The 21,875-nt window shown below is 40.3% G+C and overlaps 2 protein-coding genes across 6 annotated transcripts in view; both read right to left on the bottom strand.

Annotated features, from left to right (window-relative positions):
• The window catches only part of apobec2b (apolipoprotein B mRNA editing enzyme, catalytic polypeptide-like 2b), a 16,133-nt gene extending 14,047 nt beyond the window's left edge, over positions 1-2,086 (bottom strand). For 2 of the 3 annotated variants that reach the window (XR_009826761.1, XM_062053219.1), the window contains exons 1-3: positions 1,328-2,086; positions 834-1,014; positions 381-730 (exon numbers count right to left, since the gene is read on the bottom strand). Coding sequence is in view for 2 of the 3 variants with exons in the window: in XM_062053219.1 (XP_061909203.1) it covers positions 383-730; positions 834-1,014; positions 1,328-1,680 (882 nt within the window). In the remaining variant the exon portion in view is untranslated. Of the gene's footprint in view, positions 731-833; positions 1,015-1,327 lie in introns of all 3 variants that reach the window. The other variant, XM_062053218.1, reaches the window with a different exon arrangement.
• A 1,281-nt stretch (positions 2,087-3,367) lies between these two features.
• si:dkey-109j17.5 (zinc finger BED domain-containing protein 4) lies at positions 3,368-20,988 on the bottom strand. 3 transcript variants are annotated; one of them, XM_062053211.1, is made up of 5 exons: positions 20,497-20,988; positions 20,207-20,434; positions 14,402-14,652; positions 9,416-9,959; positions 3,368-7,694 (listed from the first exon to the last, which is right to left on the bottom strand). In XM_062053211.1, exons 1-5 carry the CDS (start codon positions 20,644-20,646, stop codon positions 6,873-6,875), a joined length of 1,995 nt encoding a protein of 664 aa, XP_061909195.1. In that variant the 5' UTR covers positions 20,647-20,988; the 3' UTR covers positions 3,368-6,872. The 3 variants fall into 3 exon arrangements, with proteins under 3 accessions (XP_061909195.1, XP_061909197.1, XP_061909198.1); XM_062053213.1 differs by having other exon boundaries at positions 14,402-14,604; XM_062053214.1 differs by having other exon boundaries at positions 20,207-20,450; positions 20,497-20,601.
• Between the last annotated feature and the right edge of the window lie 887 nt (positions 20,989-21,875).

Here is a 21,875-nt window from a genome sequence, read left to right as displayed (position 1 = left end):
GGAAGTGATCACATCACCTTTACAAATAGTTTATCTGTGTTAGCGCCTATACTAACAATATCACTAAGACTTGGTTAATATTCAAATCACAAAATGTACATGGAGTATTGTTGGCGCTTTTTGAATGGTTGTTTATCGGTTTTTATCGGTGCAATAGTGGAGCTCCCATTATCTCCACTGTAAGCACACTTTAATTTACGTTAACTTAATATTTAGAATGCATTAAAAAAAATCCATGTGTCGTCACGTCTTTCATAATGATTGTGAACAATAGGCAAAATTCCAAAAAAAAGTGTAGTTCCCCTTTAAGCAAATATTCTTCGACCCTTTGGTGTACTACTCAAAATCAAGCCTTTGGAGACCATTGCTCTAGGACTCACATCTACTTGAGGACGTCAGCCAGTTTCTCCACATAAAACTCGTAGTTTTCCTGACAGTCCTCCCAGGGTGTAAAGGTCTGGTCCTCCTTCTCTACGTAGGTCTCCCAAACATGCAGGAAGTCAGAAGGCTTCATCATCCTCAGTTTGCAGCCAGCATTCACCAACGCCTTGAGACCCTCCACTATTTCTGGCTCTTCCCAGTCAAAGAGACGGGAGCAGAATATACACAGGCGGACCTTTTTGCGCTGCTGGAGGATGTTGGCCAGTTTAGCAGCACAAGCCACACATGGACTAGAAGACACGTACCATGTGACGCCACATTCCTGCGACGGGTTACTGTTAGGGAGCACCTGGACAGGTAAGAGGGACAACGAGGAGATAACGATAAGCAAAGAGCAACACCTGTGATGTGACCTCTTCATGTAAAGGACAGCTAAGGCTGGAGAAGATTACCTGCTGAAAGAAAGCCTCTTCAGCATGAGCTGTGGCATGTTCATCCTCCATATAACCTTTCACAGGTTCTGTGGTGCCTCCTGGCGTGTCTACTTGGTAGCACAGCAGGGTCTTGTTCCTCCCGGATGAGTATTCCACATTCCTGAACTGAAACTTGAAGTAGAATGGGCTCATCTGTTCCCTGGTAGCAAGTAATAAAAGATATACATTTATAAATAAATCCATGATTGCATTGCAGGCTCTCCTTGAAGAAAACAGTGTATTACTTGACTGTGCACAAATATAGATGATGTTTTGTTGCATGACTCCACGCTTAACATACTGTAATAATCAGGGTCTATGAAGTACAGAAATAGATTTTTAGCTTCAGCGACTCATCCCTGTTCTTACTGGTAGCAGGTGCGAGTGTTTGGTATCCTTCGTCACTAGACTCATTTGAACAAGTACGCAGAAAGAGGGAAAAAAGTCACCAGGTAACAAAGCATCTTACCCACCCTACGACGATCTCAAACGGCGGTAGTTCATAAGGCTCAAACGCTCCATTTCCATCACTTTTCTTGGCCTCCTCGCCTGCTGCCCCTCCAGCTTCCCCGTTCCTCTTCTCCTCTTCCACTGCAGCAGGAGCCGTCTCTGGCTTCTTCACAACTTTGTCCTGCTGCTTCTTCACAGCTTTTGCCTTTTCCTTCTCCTTCTCCTCATTGGGTTTTTTCTCCACCTTCTTCTCCTTCCGCTTAACACTGCCCCGACTGTTTTTGTCCGCCATGATTTTTGCAGAAGCAAGTGAGAGTGTTGGACGAAGAGAGAGGGAGAGAGAGTGGCTGCAAGTGGAGTGATAACCCCAGTGCATCAACAGAAATAGAAGCTATTGTGACCTGAGTCATATCGTGTGCATGTCTCTCTGAACCCACTCCCCCCTTTTTTCCTGCCCTGGATGCTAAAAGGGCAAGCGATAACAAGACCGGGCTTATTGCATAACGAATGTGGTCTAACCAGACAATATACAGTAGACCAAACCATTTTGACACGTCCCTTAATGCTTTCATCAATCAAAGGTTGGGCTTGACCTGTCAGTTCCTGCTGCAAATTTTGTATTCCTCTTTGAACCATTCTATGCTTCCACCTTTTAGATGTCATGGTGCATCAAGTTGACCGCAGCCCCTTGAACAAATATGGGACCTCTCTCAGATCCAACATCAGTCACCTTTGACCTCACAAATGAAAAAAAATAACGTCTGGCAGACAATCCAAAATCTTGTAGAAAGTCTTTTTTCTTGCCAGTCTTGATGATAATGCTGCAAAGAACTAACATTTTTGGTACCTTAGGTGCCTCAGTGTCTTCACACAATGAGTGTGACCCCTGTTTCCAATCAGCACCCCCACACACATATCCTAACTGTCAGCAGGTCAGTAACAGGCGGGTTATTAATAACACAGCTTGTCTGTTTATGGGCGTGTGTGTACAGGGTTACCAAGGCTCTCTCGATACAGTTGTTTTTGCCAACTCTACTGTCCTATGCAGCACTAAGCAATAACCAAACTAATCCCCCACCCCCTAAATAGGGCTCTGTGCTGTCCATACAGACATGAGTTGGAGGACAGTGTCTCTGGTATGAATAGGCAAGGGCAGCATGGCTCATGGTCCGTAAAGTGGGGGCAGGGGAAAAAATGTTTTTTCATATGCATGTGGCTCTCTGCATTGCAGATGTAATAACTTGGCATGAGGCGATGAGGGGAGAGGGCAGGGGCGTCCAATTACAATTTCCTCCCATCCCTCAGCCTCACTCTGGGCCAAGTAATTCATTTGAGAGGCAATTACCAATAGGACCGCAGCACAGCCGGCTGGTGTAACTCAAATAGATGAGCTGTCACAGTCTGGTGGGTGGGGAGAGAGCAAGAATGAGACATTTGAAGCTGCACAGATAATCAACGACAAACCCGTGGGATTGAGCAGCAAACAAACAAATCGCAGATATGAGGAAGCACTACTGAGAAGTTGAGCCATGTCTGGAAGCTTACTGGGATTGCTAAGGGACATTTCATCGCTTCACGCAGATGCACTTCCTCACGTGCAGCTTAAAACAATAGCGAGGCAGGATTTGAGATATGTAATCCCACTAAGAATCTTTGTAATCAGTTCTAATGTAATTTCCCATAAAACGTGTCACTCTAGATTGATTAATGTGATCTATTAGACAAAATAAAGGAAGGACTCTGTTGTACGTGTACATTTGCAATTAAAACTCCCCCACTCTGCATGCAGGCACAGTTTTAGTAGTAGTTTTAAGACCAAGCAAAAGTATCTACAGTAGGGGTCTCGTGTGCCATGGGCCCATATTTTGTGGCCCTGTAGGTAACTTTATGGTTTATTGTAATTGCGCAGCCTGAGCAGCTTATAGTAAACTGAATATACGGTAATCTTGAATCCAGTGTTGGACAAGTTACTTGGAAAAGGTAGTAAGTATTCTACATTCAATGTCGCATCACTACACTGAAGTTACCCATCAGAGAAATGTAGCTAAGCTACAATAAAAAATATTTTAAAAACATCAATATTGTAGCATGTTGGGGCGAAGCTACCAGCATGCATTGCGACAATGTTAGTTCGGCAGCATGAGTTAAAGTAGTGTCACTGTTGGTTAAAGGTGCCATATGAACTGATACCAGGATCATAACTGCAGTCACAGTCAAAATTCTGTACTCCCCTCCCAATCTGCATGACTGAAGATACCAGATACACATCCGAATCCAACTCCAAGAAACTTCGAATGGCGATTGTTGAGTCCTACGCTGCAAGTTTCTCTTGTATATGGTCTTGCAAGATTGATAACCAAGTAATTATGCCACATTTTACTGATGTCGATTAGCCAAATATATCTGTAAAGTTACGCAGCAATATATTCGTCTGAAGTCAGGACAGACTGTTGGCATTACCCTGTTAAATGTCTATAGTTTTACCGCACAGACCACCATCAAAATGATTATATATAATATATTGTATATTGCATAGGCCTACTTTGATGGCAGTAAAATTACCACCACATTTCGTTCAGCATAACTTCATGTTGCATCCAACCTGACGCACTGCATTCTCTTCCATGTACGCACATCATCATCTTTCAGTGCAGAGTGCGATTCTATGAACCAACCAACATAACGCAAAAAATATGTTACGCATAAATCATATAGCATACTACCATGTCAATACACAAAGTAGAAAGTCATTACATGTAATGCATTAGATTGTGCCAAGCAAATACCACCCCCTATGTGCCCGATGCACATACAGTACCAGAAACCGCAATTAGCCGTGCTAATGTTGGAACACATTTCTTCAGTGTATCAGCATATTGAGTACGAAATAGGCATTGACACTACCCATATACACATAGGTTTTATTTGTCGAAAATACATGTTGTCTTGTCAGTTGGAATACATATCGACATACAGGCTAACTGGCATATATTTCCCCCGTTAGCCTTACTAAACTTTACTAGTGTGAAGCTAAGTAAGCTTTACACTAGTGTGATGGTGCTTCGCTCCTAAGCATTCGTTGCACGAACATACTAGCTTTGTTACACAAGATCATAGACTGTATTTGACAATATAGTTTACATACGAAATTTCCATTTATTTATTACAAGTAATACGAAAACGTAAATGCCTGACTTACCTATCAAGGAGGAAATTAGCAAGTTTGGAGTAATAAGTTGAGAATCGTAACGACGTCTTTAAGATTTATTAAGGTCTGACATGTTTAGTAACTTTACCAGTGGCAATAGCTCAAGGAAGAGAGCGGTGCATCGCTGGCAACCTGGATGTGACACACTCAGACTTTTTAATTGGTCAAACAGTGGAGGGCGGGGCATCGAAATGAAAACAATAACAGTATTTCGAGGCTGTAAATCTAAGGAGCATATTCCAGCTGAACTACCATTATCAGTTATAAAGGTATTCGAAAAGAACATGATGTATTAATGCCTTTTGAAATATCAGGGCCATTTAATAATTCCTTGACATGAAATTATTACATATGGCACCTTTAAGTTCTGTCTGTTTTCAAAGAAAAGTAAGGTCCAATGAAATGCCAACATCAGAGCATTTTTGTATCACGGCGCCCAAACTCACCACCCTTTTTAAGAACAAACTTCAATCCACGTAATCACTACATGATCAATTAATCTGCAATACAACTGATGTTCACTTCATTACAAAATCGTATCGCTTTAATCATTCAGGTATAAATGAAGACTAAAATATTTTTTTAACATGTGCACTGAAATATGAGTATTTCTTGGTCTCACACTAATGGTCAGTGAGTCCATGTCACATTAGAAACATCACTGATATTATAGTTGCAAATGTGGGTATCTTTCTTATTAAATTGACATGTATTTATTTTTTTGGTTTTAGTTAGTCAGATTGGTCAGTGTAATTCAGTCAAGTTGTAATTATTTTTTATTTATCTCATTGTTGTGGTCTAATTGAAGTGACTAAAGAAACACACATAATGGTAATATGTTACTGCCAAATGACATGTTGCTAGCTAGTACAAATGCTGTTTGTTTTTTGAGTGACTCAATCGTGAAGATTATTGTAGCTCAGCTGGCATTTATTGTGTTAATTTAGGGAAATACCAGAATGTGTCCCTAAATCTATCTTGGACATCGACAGTAGCGTCTCGACACGTGAACTTGTATTAGATACAGCAATTTGGATCGCAGCCATTTGTGTGTACTTACTAGTGTCTCGACTGTGATGACGGGTAGATAGGTAAGTGACATAGTCCAGGAGAGATGCGTTGAAGCTTTAGATATGCCTGGGAAAATGCAGCTTCTGTGGTGATGTAAAAAAAACCCAATGTAGTTAAACTTGTAACCTACTGCCCAACACTGCAGGAATCCCACGAGAAAGAACACTAATACGGCTCAGGGTCACTATGACTGTTGGTAGAGGTAGTTAACAAATGTAGTCATGTGGTTAAAACATGATTCTGATGATCTGAAGTGACTATTTTGTGAGTCCAACCTTACTCTGAGTCTTCGTCCAGCGACCCCCAGGTAAACTGAATGAAGACCTTTGATTTTTCGCCAAATATTTTGCTTGGGGTCTTTCTGTGTGGAGTTTGCATGTTCCCTCCATGACTGTGTGGGTTCTCTCCGGGTACTCCGGCTTCCTCCCACCTCCAAAGACATGCACCTCGGGATAGGTTGATTGGCAACACTAACTTGGCCCTAGTGTGTGAATGTGAGTGTGAATGTTATCTGTCTTGGACCTGCGATGAAGAGGCGACTTGTCCATGGTGTATCCCGCCTTCCGCCCGAATGCAGCTGGGATAGGCTCTAGCACTCCAGTGACCCGAGAGGGACAAGCAGTAGAAAATGGATGGATGGATGGATCTACAGTATTGTAGCAAGCTCTTGCAGCTACCATTTCAGGGCACAACCGCTGTTATTCATCAGCATCTAATCAAAAACAATATTTGGGGAATTCATTCTAATGAATTCAAGCATTGGAAGAAGACATGTTGAATCAAGAATAAATTGCAAACCAAAAAACAAGCACCAATAATTCACCTTTTGAAAGTAGCCATCCTCTGCATACTATACTGTATCTTATCATTCTAGTTGATGCATTATTCACAGAGAAAGTATGTTCTGCATTCTTATTCGAATCCTCAAATTTTTAAAACTTCTCTGGCTTATGCCCCACTCCTCCACCATGTAGTATGGAAATTGGCCAAGAAGGTTTTGTGTAGGGATCAAAGTACATTGTTCACTAATGTGGAAAAATTTGTAAAATGTAACTTAAAAATAAACTTAGCTGGAGATGCACTTCTGTTTGATTAGCCATTTAAAAACTATAACAAAAATGTCACATGATTTATTTTGCAACTGTTACTGGTAACGTTATCCTTGGTTTGTTCCTGAAAGTCTTAGGGGATAGTGTTCATAAATTAAAACAACGCCTCAGGAACATCAAAGAGGCTTTGGAGTTAATCCCATCACAATTGCCTGTGTTGTTTAGTGTGTCGGAAATAGACTATGTCCATAACAATCTGGAGTTGGCTTTGAGGTATATGAGTGTCTCTAAGTTCTGTGGTAAGACGCAGCCTCTTTCGGGCCGCAGACAGTTCTCGGCCTGGCTGAAGATGCTTTCCACCGCCGTGCCACAAGCAGGTACGGTAAACGCCCTCTTGGCCACCTGGGAGAGGAGCGGGAAGTCAATTGTTTTACGCTGCCAGTAATGCAGAGCCTCTTCGTCCGTAGGTTCCTCTCGCAGGTAGATGGCGAGCTCCTGCTCAAGGCTCTTGGCCTGACTAATGGGCCTCTGCTTGATGAAAGAGAACAGCTTGCAGGGGCGAGCCAAAGGTGAAACAGGCAATGGCGCCTGTGCTGGAGACGTGTAGGAATGAGGATGTTGCTCTGAGTCTGCAGAATGTTTGGATAATTCTTCTAGAAGAAGTTGTCTGTGCCACTCAGGGTTATTGCTCCATGTGAGCTTGAACTGGGGATCGAGAGTAGTAGCCGTGATGTAGAGGGGATCCTCCAGGATAGGAGCGAGACGACGCTCTGCAGCTTGGCTTAGGCTTGCCAAGAGGGAAGGGCAACAAGGAGTTGACGTCTCCGAGAGATGTTTGCGCAAGCCTAAGACACAAGGAAGAGCCAGACTGATGTACACATGTCTATCGGTGTTCATGTCCACCTGTCGCTCCCCAGACACAATGTCCCAGGCCTCGATGAACGGCTCCAACGTGTCAGTGAGCTCCCTCAGCAGGGCCCTTTCTGAAACGCACAGCACCATTTCCCCTGGAGCACTCATCTCCTCCAAGACCTCCACGGACTCTAACAGCCGTCGAAGCACCTGAATTCCAACATGGACATATTAATAGATGAGAGATTAGCATGTACAGTCATCCCTCACCACATCGCCTTTCGAAGTTTGCAGCTTCCCTCTATCACAGGTTTTTTAATGCATATTCTATGCATTTTTGGCCTAAATTAAGCATTTCAAAGCATGGCTAAAATAACTAAAAGAATATCAATACTACAGTTAGTAGTGGCCTCTAGATGAGACCACACCAATCTGAGTGTCCTGTTTAGTATTGTGGCCAATGATTGGTTTAGCCTCAGGCAGCATTACTATATTGGATTAAACAGATAAAAAGAGTGTAAAGGTGACTATGTGGGTGTTATTTCAGGGTTCTAATTACATTGAAGTCCAGAACCATTCTTCCGGTCACATTTCAGCAACCATTTATTACAGTATATTTTTTCAAGGAAAGCACAATAGAATAGAAGCTTGGATATAATTTAGAGCAGGGGTATCAAACCTGTTTTTAAGGGCCACATCACAGTAATGGCTGCACTCAGAGGGCCGCTTGTAACAGTAAATATATATGAATGAATTTATCATTGCCTCATGATAATATCACCCTAATATTATATACACTACAATATACACTGATACAATACACATAATTACACTGCCTAAGCATTTCATTATTAGTTGTTTTTTTGCTACGTATTAATGGATAACTCGCTTTGTCACCTTGAATCATAATTCAAGGTGACTGGCAGATATTTAATTATTTATATTAATTCCAACAACAAATGTTTAGAAAATATGATAATGGTGACATGATGATATTAAAATATAATAAATGTTGCAGGATTAGATAAGTTTGAAAGATATACAAATGCAAGCACTACATGCAATTTTTCTGTCAAAATTGAAAGAACAGATGAGGTAGCGACTTGTCCAGGGTGTCTCCTGCCTTCCGCCCGAATGCAGCTGAGACAAACGGGACAAGCGGTAGAAAATGGATGTATAGGCATTTAGTAAGAAAGATGACATGGTTTATTGAGGCACATTATTTCCAGGCTTTTGCAAGACACAAAATGATGTGGCTGGCTAGTGACACCTGTGCTTTGGAGTAGTCCGTGTTCATCTTGTATTGCAATTAGATTTAGAACACACATACATTATTATCTAAATAATTGGCAACACAAGTTGGTACGACCAAGATAATAGTGTCTTGCATACAGTCAAGCATGGCAAAGGAAGCATTGTCAATTTAGAAAACATACTGTAATAAAATGGTTGCTGATTCGTAGGGTGTGTACTCACTTTTTTGACGTACCGGTACTGTACTTTTATACTATTAGGTTGGATATATATATGTGTGTGTATATACAGTATATATATATATATATGTGTATATGTGTATATATATATATATATATGTATATATATATATATATATATATACACACACACACACACACACACACACACACACACACACACACACACACATATATATATACACAAATATATATATATATATATATATATATATATATATACACACACACATATATACATACATACATACACACACACACACACACACACACACACACACACACACACACACACACACACACACACACACACACACACACACATATTTGACATAAGTGAATAGAGTTCTGAAAATGATCCTTGCGAGTTTGAGCAATGTTATTGAAGAATTGTGAGTGCAATAATAATAATAATAAAAATAATAATAATTGTAATACCTTAAGCTGAGTAGCCCAGTCTCGCCCTGGTGGAGAGGCACTTCCTTGGACTCCTATCATAATCCCAGGTCCAGCAAACACCTGGCTCAGTTTCTCTGATGGAACAAAAGTTGTGATGTAGCTGTAAAAGTGGCAGGCTTTGGTCAGTGCAGAATCAAGCTGCGGACATGAGCGTAACCCTTCTCTGACGCAGTGTCCCAGAGAGCGAGAGAAGCAGTCCACACGACAAACACCAAGACCCTGCTCCCATGAGTCCTCCCATCCTGCTTCTCCACCAATTTCTTCTTTTGCGTTGTTCCCATTTTCTGTATCATCGTCTTCATCCCCATCTGGGCAAAAACCAGGAAGACAGCATGGCTTCACTGTGGTTGTAGTCAGGAGCGGATCTGCAACCACACGAAAGGCTCTTCCGGCCACGCCATGAGAGTGACACACTTCCTCAAAATCTGAGAGAATGCGATCCCCAGTAAGAGGAAGACAAGCCAGGAGAGCTGACCGCATCTGCCACTCCGATGACAGAAAATGGCAGGTGACACCAAGGTAACTATAGAAAGGGAGCAGGGAAAATAAGTGTTGCATAAAACCAAATTATCACTGCTTGATCACTACATCCTATAGAGACATTCTGTGAAATTATTTTTTTTAATTTAAAATCAATCTACAATGACAATAAACTACATAAAACCCAAATACCCAAAACCCAAACAATGTCCATTTAAAAACCATTGAAAATTATATTTTTATTCAAACATTCATCTTGACATGAACAAATGCAATAAAATAATAGAATTTATCTAAAAAGGGAACTGCACCTTTTTTTATTTTCGTAATTTCGCTTGTCATTCACAACCCTTATGTCAGACAAGAACAAATATGTCTTTCTGTTTTTATGCATTCTAATTTGTAATATAAGGCAAATACGAGGGGGTTAACAATAAAGCTAATTCAAATCTTCCGCTGCACCCATAAAACCTTTAAAAAACAAACACGCCAACAATACTGACCTGAATATTAACCAAGTAATAGCGACATTGTTAATAATAGAGCTAACGCTGTAAAACTACTTTTAGCGCCGCATTGATCACAGAGGTGTAACTAGTTTATACAGCTATTGATATACTGAGCCGGTGAGCTGCTGCATCACCTCGGAATTGGTAAAAGTTAGTTCTAAATGATACATTATTCCTCTTTCCTGTATAGTAGAAGGTTGTGGTCATAAGCCGAGAGGTTGGTCAACTTTGACATTTAACTTAGACCCGGAGGTTGCGAATAAGACGCTAGAAAGACATAAAAAGATGCTAGTTTGCGCCCACAATTTTTTTTTTTTACCTGTGTGAGAATTATGATTAATTCTTCATTTAAACTGGAAGATATGAACATTCCATCAATCGATATACCAGTGAGAGCAGACATTATACAGTAAGTGAATCATTTATTATGTTCGTAGTTTGTAGTACTTATTCAGCAATTCGCAATGCTGCTGCGTGAGGCTTAATGTAAAGCTGGATCTGCTTATCATCACTCAGCATCTAACACTTGTAGCTCATCCTCCTCATATTCAGACTCAACAATGTAAGGTTTTGAATCTTTACTGTCTCATGAATTCTGACATGATTAGTAGTTGTTGTTAAAGGAAGTAGCAAACATTGTGATTGCGTCTGTGAAATAAATGTGTTGCTGTATGCTTAAAATTACCACAATATGTGAATATTACATGTTATTATGAATGTGCCTGTTACTACATTGCACACTGTATATACAATGATGGAGGTTTGGGGATTCTTCTAGCATGCTTTATTGGAGGAAAGCTCGATTCCCATTACCTGCATTGTTAGGTGACAATTGCTGGCGTTTATTGACTAATTAGAATGCATAAAAAAAATAAAACCATGTGTGTGCTTGTCTCAAACAAGGATAGGCACATTAAAAAAAGAAGTCCAGGGTGTACCCCGCCTTCCGCCCGAATGCAGCTGAGATAGGCTCCAGCACCCCCCGCGACCCCGAAAGGGACAAGCGGTAGAAAATGGATGGATGGATAGCCACCCTTTATATTTTCAATTAGGACTGGTAGATAACTTTACATTTGTCCACTAGATGGTGCTATTTTTTCAGCAGCAAAAGCATGCAGCAACATTTTCCAACTTCTGGAAAGAATGACTATCTACTAAATGTCTCTCTATTAATGTTGGATCCTGCTCTGTGTATACAATTAAATAAAACAATAATACCATTATTATTATTTCAATAAAGTAAGCCGCCAAAGTAAGTTTTTGATATAAAATGTGGAGCTTTGTACACATACTGTCCTCAAAGGACAAACACAAAATTAATATTTTATATGTATATTTCATGGTGAAGTAGCTTCAAAAGATTGATTAAATTTGGATAAAAATATAAAAACTGTATATCAGTGTTTTAAAGCGTTTTTTGAGAAGCTGACATGTTTTGCTATCTGAGTGTTGGCGGGGACATTTTACGAAGAGCTGGAATTGCCGAAGGATGGAGGACAGCACACATCATTGCATTTGCATGCACACTGCTTCGTGCATCTACAGCAATTTAGTGATAATTAAACGCACGGGTGTGTTAGCTCCACCCACTCCAAGAGTCAGACCAATAGTCAGAAAGAACATCCAATGACAAAGTTCAACACAGACAATTTAGTGAAGATATTCGAAGGACCTATTAAATCTACAATATTTAGTGGGGTTGTCCTAATACAAAATTAGAGCCTCGGGTATTAGCTGATACCGATATTAATCCAACATGATATCAGCACAAATCATTGCACACACTTTTATTATTTTGTAGTATGGAATGTTAGAAAAGGCTCAAGCAAATACATTTACTCAAACAGTTGTATTTGAAATGCTGGAATATACTTTTGCTGTCATTAATTAAATTGAAGTGGAGTGGTAATGTTTTTATCAACACCTAATGGTCAGATTAATTCAAGCATATGACTGACATGACGCAGTTGAATGATCTAGACACGATTGTTAGTGAACACTTTCTAATACGCTCCTGCCTTGGGGACATTGCATATGTAAGTAATATGCAACTATACTTTTTAATACTTGTATATATTTACAAATATCATGTTTTATACTGCAATGTTGTTCAATTAATGACAATTATTACATATGTCTAGCTTGTGTACTATTGTGTGCGTAGCTCTTGTCTACAGTGGCTGCTAGCTCCTAGTAGCCTATAGCCTACAATGGTTACCTTTTATACATGACTTCACTAAAATACAAGAAAACACCAACAGTGAGTGCTTCTTGAAATACATTTAACTGTTATCTGGCTCTCCTGCTTTGCACAATTAAATGTGCGACAGGACTGCTTGTATCGTGCAATATGGACACTTTAAATCTTACCTTGTATGTGCACTATTCTGTATTACCAGAACCACCAACCTTACATTGTATATATTAGTGTCTATACTCTATTTTAATTGTATTCTATTTTTAAATGTTGGATTGTTTTATTGTCCTTTTTTTGTTGCTACTACCAACACCCTAATTTACCTACGAAGATAAAAAAGTTTTTTCTGAATCTGAATATAAGAGATTTTAGATGCAAGTCGATATCATCCCAGACTTTTTTTTTGCCGATATCAGACCGATATCAATATTGGATAGGGACACTCCTAGTCTTAAAGGGGAACTGCACTTTTTTGTAAAATTTGGCCTATCGTTCACAATCATTATGAAAGGCATGACGACGGATGGATTTTTTTAATGCATTCTAAATATTAAATAAACGTAAATAAAAGTCCACTTACAGCCAATGGGAGCTCCACTATTTCGCCCATAAAATCAGATAACCATTCAAAGAGCGCCAACAATACTCAATTTACATTTTGTGATTTGAATTAAACAAAGTATTAGTGATATTGTTAATATAAGTGCTAATGCAGAATAATTATTTACAGCGACGACGTGATCACCTACTGTGTGCCAATGTTTACATCATCGAGTGTTCTGCTGTTTCCTCGCTTCCCTGCTCCTTGTATGTTTTTTGTAGATCATAAATCATGCATCTCACCTGGACAGAAGATGGCTGGTGTTTTACACCAAGTTGGTACACTTTGACTGCCACTTAGGACCTGGAACAGGCAAGAACGAGACGAAAAGCGCTTGTGTCCCCCCCGTTTCTTTGTGAGGATTCGCGAGACATGTTTAATCTAAATGGAAATATATGAACATCCTAGCAGTCGGCATCCTAATGACAGCGAACCTTGCACAGTAAGTGATGTTTTATTATGTTTGTTGGCTTTAATAAAGTCTGCAGTGAGTAGAAATCAGTGATGAAGAATAAAAAAAGCAAATGTGACGCGTTTTTTAAATGAATGCGCCACGTATGCTTAAAATGATCAAAATGCGTAAATAATATACTGTATGTGCCGCCGATTCCAATGGCTTGGGCATGTTCTCAGGATGTACCAAGACCGCATCCCCAAGATCTTACTATGATGGACTCCACCTGGGAAAAGGAAGCAAGGCCGGCCCAAGAACATGTGGCGGCGTACAGTGACAGCTGAGCTAAAGGAGATGAACCTAACCTGGGGCGAGGCACAGCATGTTGCTCAAGACAGGTCCAGATGGAGGCAGATCGTCAAAGCCTTATGTCCCGTCAGGGACGAAGAGGATTAAGATGTGCTCATTACTACATTACACACATATACAGTACTTACATCATGTTTATAAAACCCTAATGGAGGTGTTTGAATGTTTTTAGGGGCTCTATAGGCAGAATTGAACAGATCCAAAAGGCTCTATTGTAAGCAGACCTCTGATCGAAATTATTTAAAATATCAATCCATCCATCCATTTTCTACCGCTTGTCCCTTTCGGGGTCTAGGGGGGTGCTGGAGCCTTAAAAAAAAATCCATCCGTCATCATGTCTTTCATAATAATTGTGAACAATAGGCAAAATTCCCAAAAAGTGCAGTTCCCCTTTAAGTAATGTTTTCATCCTTACCCTCTAGATGAGGCCCTCCAGACGTCCAAGCTGAGGCTGAGGGCATGCGCTGAGGCCAGAGCTTGACGGATGGCCACCTGGGCCTGGTAGGCATAGGCTGGGAGGAGTTGGCTCTGGATGTAGTGCTGGGGGTCTGGGGTGTAACGGGGCTCCAGGAGCTGAAGCAGTGCTCTGAAGCCAGGATTTTCCACCATGGAAGCTGGCTGCAGATCATTAACGATCATCTTAGTGATGGCCTCACTGATTAAAACCTATGGTCATAGTCACATGATTAAGGTCAGTTTTGGTATCTCACTAAAGTAGGTATATCCTTCACATTTCAGACACCATTTTATTATATTCCTCAAGGTACAATACTATAGAAATTCAACTTGAATGTAGTTTTAGAATACTAATTGCACAGCTTGGTTAACAGTAAAGATTCACTATCCTCTGGAAATGAGTCAATAAGGGTATTGTTTGGCCACAATACCCAGCAAAATGTTTGGAGGAGAAAAGGGGAGGCCTTTAATCCAAGGAATACCAGACCTACTGTCAAGCATGGTGGTGGTAGTATTATGCTGGGCCTGTTTTGCTGCCAATGGAACTGGTGATTTACAGAGAGTAAATGGGACAATGAAAGAGGAGGATTACCTCCAAATTCTTCAGGATAACCTAAAATCATCAGGCCGGAGGTTGGGTCTTGGGCGCAGTTGGATGTTCCAACAGGACAATGACCCCAAACACACGTCAAAAGTGGTAAAGGAATGGCTAAATCAGGCTAGAATTAAGGTTTTAGAATGGCTTCCCAAAGTCCTGACTTAAACGTGTGGACAATGCTGAAGAAACAAGTCCATGTCAGAAAACCAACAAAAGCACCAATTTTGTCAAGAGGAGTGGTCAAAAACTCAACCAGAAGCTTGTGGATGGCTACCAAAAGCACCCTATTGCAGTGAAACTTGCCAAGGGACAAGTTAACCAAATATTAACTTTGATGTATGTATACTTTTGACCCAGCAGATTTGGTCAAATTTTCAGTAGACCCATAATAAATTCATAAAAGAACCAAACTTCATGAATGTTTTTTGTGACCAACAAGTATGTGCTCCAATCACTATATCATATAAAATCAAAATAAGTGGTGTAGAAATTATTGGAAACTCAAGACAGCCATGGCATTATGTTCTTTACAAGTGTATGTAAACTTTTGATCGCGACTGTATATACACCTACACACACAAACACACACATAAATATATATATACATACATACATACATACATATATATACATATACATACATACATACATACATATATATACATATATACATACATATACATACATACATACACACGTACACATATATATATATATACATACATACGTATACATATATATATATATATACATACATACATATACATATATATATATATATACATACATACATATACATATATATATATATATATATATATATATATATATATACATATACATACATATATATATATATATATATATATATATATATATATATATATATATATATATATATATGTATGTGTGGGAAAAAAATCACAAGACTATTTCATCTCTACAGGCCTGTTTCATGAGGGTTTCCTCAATCATCAGGAGATTTTAATGGAAGCATTCACATACCATGGTTTATATAGGGCACAGAGCGGGTGGGTACAGGCAGGCGTAGGGGCGTGGTGATTGGCTCATGTGTTACCTAGGAGGTGTTTCCTTCTGTGACGGCATACTGATACAATTTCGCTGCGCTTGTTGAGGGATGACAAGTCTGGACTGTATATAATAAACAGTTTCTCTTTTAAGCATAGGTTGCATCTTTTATTACCACTGTTGTAAGGTGTGCTGGATGCAAGAATTTGCCATGTTACAGAATATTCAACATTATTGTCTTTGAGATTCCAAATGTGTTTACTGAGTTCTGTAGTGTTCCGCAAGCTTTTGCTTCTGAACGAGGCCTTGTGATGGTTCCATCTGGTTTTGAATGCTCCCTCAGTTAATCCTACATATGTGTCGGATGTGTTAATGTCCTTGCGTGTTACCTTTGCTTGGTAAACGACTGATGGTTGTAGGCACCCCCCGTTGAGAGGGCAATCAGGTTTCTTGCGGCAGTTACAGCCTTTGTCGGTTTTGGAGTCGTTCTGCCTGGTGGTGGACGGCTCCTTTTCAATTGCTTTATTGTGGTTTGAAATGATTTGTCGTATGTTGTTCATGCAGCTGTAGCTCAATTTAATGTTGTTCTTGTTGAATACTTTTCTTAGGGTGTTGCCTTTGGGGAAGTGTTTGTCGATCAGGGTGAGGAATTTGTGGCCAATATTAGTTGAGACGTTTTTGCTGTATGGGGGGTTGTACCAGATAATGTTTCGTTTTCTGCTCCTTTTTGGTTGGTTTCCTGGCGTGGGTTCGTAGGTGAGGGTGAAGTTGTATTCGCTTTCATCAAGTGCTTTTTGGTATGGGGGGGGTTGCTTTGTCGAATTCAGCTTTGCTAGATGACAGCATCGATAGTCTTTTATTAATACCGGTAGGTATTCTTTTCGTGGTGGTGGGTGGGTGGTTGCTGTCATGGTGCACGTATTGGAGTGTTGTGTTGGGTTTCGTGAATGGTTGGTAGCTGTTATTCCTCAGGTTGAAAGTGACGTCGAGGAAGTTGACGGTTTGCTTGTTGGCTTCAACTGTGATCCGTAGGCCGTTCTCTTTGAAGATTTGGCATATACGCTTCTTGGTATTCTCGCTGCTCCTTGGCGAGGCGCGACACACTGCCAGTCCGTCATCACGGTAAATACCAAGGTTCAGGTTGAGGCTAGCGAGCTGGGAGAGGAGGAAACTCCCAACAAGTTCGCACGTTTCTGCTCCGTCAAAACTCCCCATAGTGACGTTGAATGTTGAATTGTTCTTTTTTTGCCATGGTGTACCGTTGCGGAAGAGTATGGAGTTTTTTTGCATGGATGATGATGTTTCTTTGCTTGATGTACAGCTTAAGTTGTTCAACAGTCCGGGGGTCTCCGTTGTGGTATTTTAGGCTTCATAATGCGCCACACATTTTCAACTGGTCTGGACTACAGGCAGGCCAGTCTAGTACCCGCACTCTTTTACTATGAAGCCACGTTGATGTAACACGTGGCTTGGCATTGTCTTGCTGAAATAAGCAGGGGCGTCCAGGGTAACGTTGCTTGGATGGCAAAATGTGTTGCTCCAAAACCTGTATGTACTTTTCAGCATTAATGGCGCCTTCATAGATGTGTAAGTTACCCATGCCTTGGGCACTAATACACCCCCATACCATCACAGATGCTGGCTTTTCAACTTTGCGCCTATAAAAATCCGGATGGTTTATTTCCTCTTTGGTCCGGAGGACACAACGTCCACAGTTTCCAAAAACAATTTGAAATTTGGACTCGTCAGACCACAGAACACTTTTCCACTTTGTATCAGTCCATCTTAGAAGAGCTCAGGCCCAGCGAAGCCGACGGCGTTTCTGGGTGTTGTTGATAAACTGTTTTCGCCTTGCATAGGAGAGTTTTAACTTGCACTTACAGATGTAACGATCAACTGTAGTTACTGACAGTGGGTTTCTGAAGTGTTCCTGAGCCCATGTGGTGATATCCTTTACACACTGATGTCGCTTCTTGATGCAGTACAGCCTGAGGGATCGAAGGTCACAGGCTTAGCTGCTTACGTGCAGTGATTTCTCCAGATTCTCTGAACCCTTTGATGATATTACGGACCGTAGATGGTGAAATCCCTAAATTCCTTGCAATAGCTGGTTGAGAAAGGTTTTTCTTAAACTGTTCAACAATTTGCTAACACAGTTGTTGACAAAGTGGTGACCCTCGCCCCATCCTTGTTTGTGAATGACTGAGCATTTCATGGAATCTACTTTTATACCCAATCATGGCACCCACCTGTTCACCTGTGGGATGTTCCAAATAAGTGTTTGATGAGCATTCCTCAACTTTATCAGTATTTATTGCCACCTTTCCCAACTTCTTTGTCACGTGTTGCTGGCATCAAATTCTAAAGTTAATAATGATTTGCAAAAAAAAAAAAAAGGTTTATCAGTTTGAACATCAAGTATGTTGTCTTTGTAGCATATTCAACTGCATATGGGTTGAAAATGATTTGCAAATCATTCTATTCCGTTTATATTTACATCTAACACAATTTCCCAACTCATATGGAAACGGGGTTTGTATATATACATATATGATTTTGCATTTGTGTATCTTATCACTACCTCGGGTAATGCCCTGGGTCTAAACAAATCATAATATCATCTCAGTAAAAATACATGTGTGAAAATAATTGTTTTGTTAAACCCTTTTTTGGTACTGGGATAGCACTTTGAACTAATGCAGTAGAATGCCCCTAATCATTATAGTGTCTTCAAAGTGTGCAGTTTTTACCAATATAGGGTAGAGCAGGGGTCACCAACGCGGTGCCCGCGGGCACCAGGTAGCCCGTAAGGACCAGATGAGTAGCCCGCAGGCCTATTCTAAAAATAGCTCAAATAGCAGCACTTACCAGTGAGCTGCCTCTATTTTTTAAATTGTATTTATTTACTAGCAAGCTGGTCTCGCTTTGCCTGACATTTTTAATTCTAAGAGAGACAAAACTCAAATAGAATTTGAAAATCCAAGAAAATATTTTAAAGACTTGGTCTTCACTTGTTTAAATACACTCATTAATTTTTTTACTTTGCTTCTTATAACTTTTAGAAAGACAATTTTAGAGAAAAAATATAACCATAAAAATGATTTTAGGATTTTTAAACACATATACCTTTTTACCTTTTAAATTCCTTCCTCTTCTTTCCTGACAATTTAAATCAATGTTCAAGTAAATTTTTTGTTGTTGTAAAGAATAATAAATCAATTTTAATTTAATTCTTCATTTTAGCTTCTGTTTTTTCGACGAAGAATATTTGTGAAATATTTCTTCAAACTTATTATGATTAAAATTCGGAAAAAAAAATTCTGGCAAATCTAGAAAATCTGTAGAATCAAATTTAAATCTTATTTCAAAGTCTTTTGAATTTATTTTAAAATTTTTGTTCTGGAAAATCTAGAAGAAATAATGATTTGTCTTTGTTAGAAATATAGCTTGGTCCAATTTGTTATATATTCTAACAAAGTGTAGATTGGATTTCAACCTATTTAAAACATGTCATCAAAATTCTAAAATGAATCTTAATCAGGAAAAATTACTAATGATGTTCCATAAATTCTTTTTTAAATTTTTTCAAAAAGATTCAAATGAGCTAGTTTTTGTCTTCTTTTTTTCGGTTGAATTTTGAATTTTAAAGAGTCGAAATTGAAGATAAACTATGTTTCAACATTTAATTGTCATTTTTTTCATGTTTTCTCCTCTTTTAAACCGTTCAATTAAGTGTAAATATCATTAATTATTAATAATAACATAGAGTTAAAGGTAAATTGAGCAAATTGGCTATTTCCGGCAATTTATTGAAGTGTGTATCAAACTGGTAGCCCTTCGCATTACTTAGTACCCAAGAAGTAGCTCTTGGTTTCAAAAAGGTTGGTGACCCCTGGGGTAGAGGATGGAACCAATTATTCTACTTTGATTCTCGTGGGAAACTCTGCTTCACCATACACACTTTTCGGTTCAGGAACCATGTTCAAGATCCAATTATATTTGTAAACAGAGGTTCCACTGCATAAAAAAATGGGGCTTTTCTAGTGGGCCAGTCTGGACCAAAAAGTCCAGGGTCAAAATTCTTAGTCTTCCTATGTATGCCATGATGCCGTGTGAGGATGTCCTCCAACAACATACCTGACGTGGGTCATGCTTTTGGAACCTGCTTGCTCCTCCTGCTTCCAGGGCTGTCGTCCCACCACCACCAGCTGCTCCTCCTCCTCCTCCCACTGCTGCCCCCATGTTGATGCAGCAGCGGGCGTTCCCGTCATGGGCCGTCACGGTGTGGATGTGACCAGAGGAGTAACCTTCTCGCTTCATGTCTTTCCTTTTCACAAAGTCTTCATACATGGCCTGATGCTTGCGCTGCCAGGAGAGATTGCTGTTACCGCAGTGTAATATCAAAAGATTCGATTTGGGGAAATTACCTTAAGATGCGTTACGAAGTTGGACGTGACGCTGCGCTTCGCCTGGATTCTCGTGCCACACGCTTTACAGTTGGACTCGATTTTGCCATTTTCGCCCTCAAACACTATATTAAAGTAATCCAAAATAGACACCTTCGAAACGGACGCCATGAGGACCCGATTGAGAAATCAACGATGATGATATGGTAGCGATTAGTATTTGCTGCCTGTCATGGGCACAGGACGGCGTGTTTACTTCCCGGCTCGCCAGTCACACAACAAGAGGTCGAGCTCGGTGCCGGGAAAAGGACGACAAACGACTCCAGGCGACAGTTGGGTCGTTTTAAACGCCAAACACGGACGTCGGCAAACATCAGGACGGCAGGAGGCTACATCTGTCGCGCAGACGCAGGAGGAGGGGGCTTGTTTGGGTGTGCGCGTGTGCGAGCACAGACAGGCGGGATTAGATCGGACCAGGAAGTACACACAAGAGACGCGTGTTTCATTTCCGGTCAGGACACGACCCAGCGATTGCCTGCCCGCCTTTAACATTTCTTCCTTTTAAAGAAAAAAACCAAAACAAGGAATACACAATTACATTGAACGTCATACATACATATGTAAAGAGAAAACTAAAATTAAAAAACCCTCCCATCCATACTCTTATGCATTAGATACACATGAAAATCATTCCCATCCCTATTGTACATCATGCACTATATTGCCAAAAGTATTTGGCCACCTGCCTTGACTCACATATGAACTTGAAGCGCCCATCCTATTCCTAACCCATAGGGTTCAATATGATGTCGGTCCACCATTTGCAGCTATTACAGCTTCAACTCTTCTGGGAAGGCTGTCCACAAGGTTGCGGAGTGTGTTTATAGGTATTTTCGACCATTCTTCCAAAAGCGCATTGGTGAGGTCACACACTGATGTTGGTCGAGAAGGCCTGGCTCTCAGTCTCCGTTCTAATTCATGCCAAAGGTGTTCTATCGGGTTCAGGTCAGGACTCTGTGCAGGCCAGTCAAGTTCATCCCCACCGGACTCTGGCATCCATGTCTTTATGGACCTTGCTTTGTGCAATGGTGCACAGTCATGTTGGAAGAGGAAGGGGTCCACTCCAAACTGTTCCCACAAGGTTGGGAGCATGGAATTGTCTAAAATGTTTTGGTATCCTGGAGCATTCAAAGTTCCTTTTACTGGAACTAAGGGGCCAAGCCTAACTCCTGAAAAACAACACCACGCCATAATTCCTCCTCCACCAAATTTCACACTCGGCACAATGCAGTCCGAAATGTAGCGTTCTCCTGGCAAACTCCAAACCCAGACTCGTCCATCAGATTGCCAGATGGTAAAGCGTGATTTATCACTCCAGAGAATGCGTCTCCACTGCTCTA

The sequence above is a fragment of the Entelurus aequoreus genome, linkage group LG07 (assembly GCF_033978785.1).
Source record: "Entelurus aequoreus isolate RoL-2023_Sb linkage group LG07, RoL_Eaeq_v1.1, whole genome shotgun sequence".
NCBI lineage: Eukaryota > Metazoa > Chordata > Actinopteri > Syngnathiformes > Syngnathidae > Entelurus > Entelurus aequoreus.
The sequence above is the reverse complement of the archived record's forward strand: the minus strand, read 5'-3'. Positions and strand labels throughout refer to the sequence as shown.

What these genes read in the sequence shown, in the direction of transcription:
- si:dkey-109j17.5 (XM_062053211.1), bottom strand. Translation starts at nt 20,646, where the DNA reads ATGGCGTCCGTTTCGAAGGTGTCTATTTTGGATTACTTTAATATAGTG. An exon ending in ACTTCGTAACGCATCTTAAG is followed by an intron (nt 20,435 to 20,496) that starts GTAATTTCCCCA and finishes CTCTCCTGGCAG; the next exon opens with CGCAAGCATCAGGCCATGTA. An exon ending in TGGAGGGCCTCATCTAGAGG is followed by an intron (nt 9,960 to 14,401) that starts GTAAGGATGAAA and finishes CCCTTTCTATAG; the next exon opens with TTACCTTGGTGTCACCTGCC.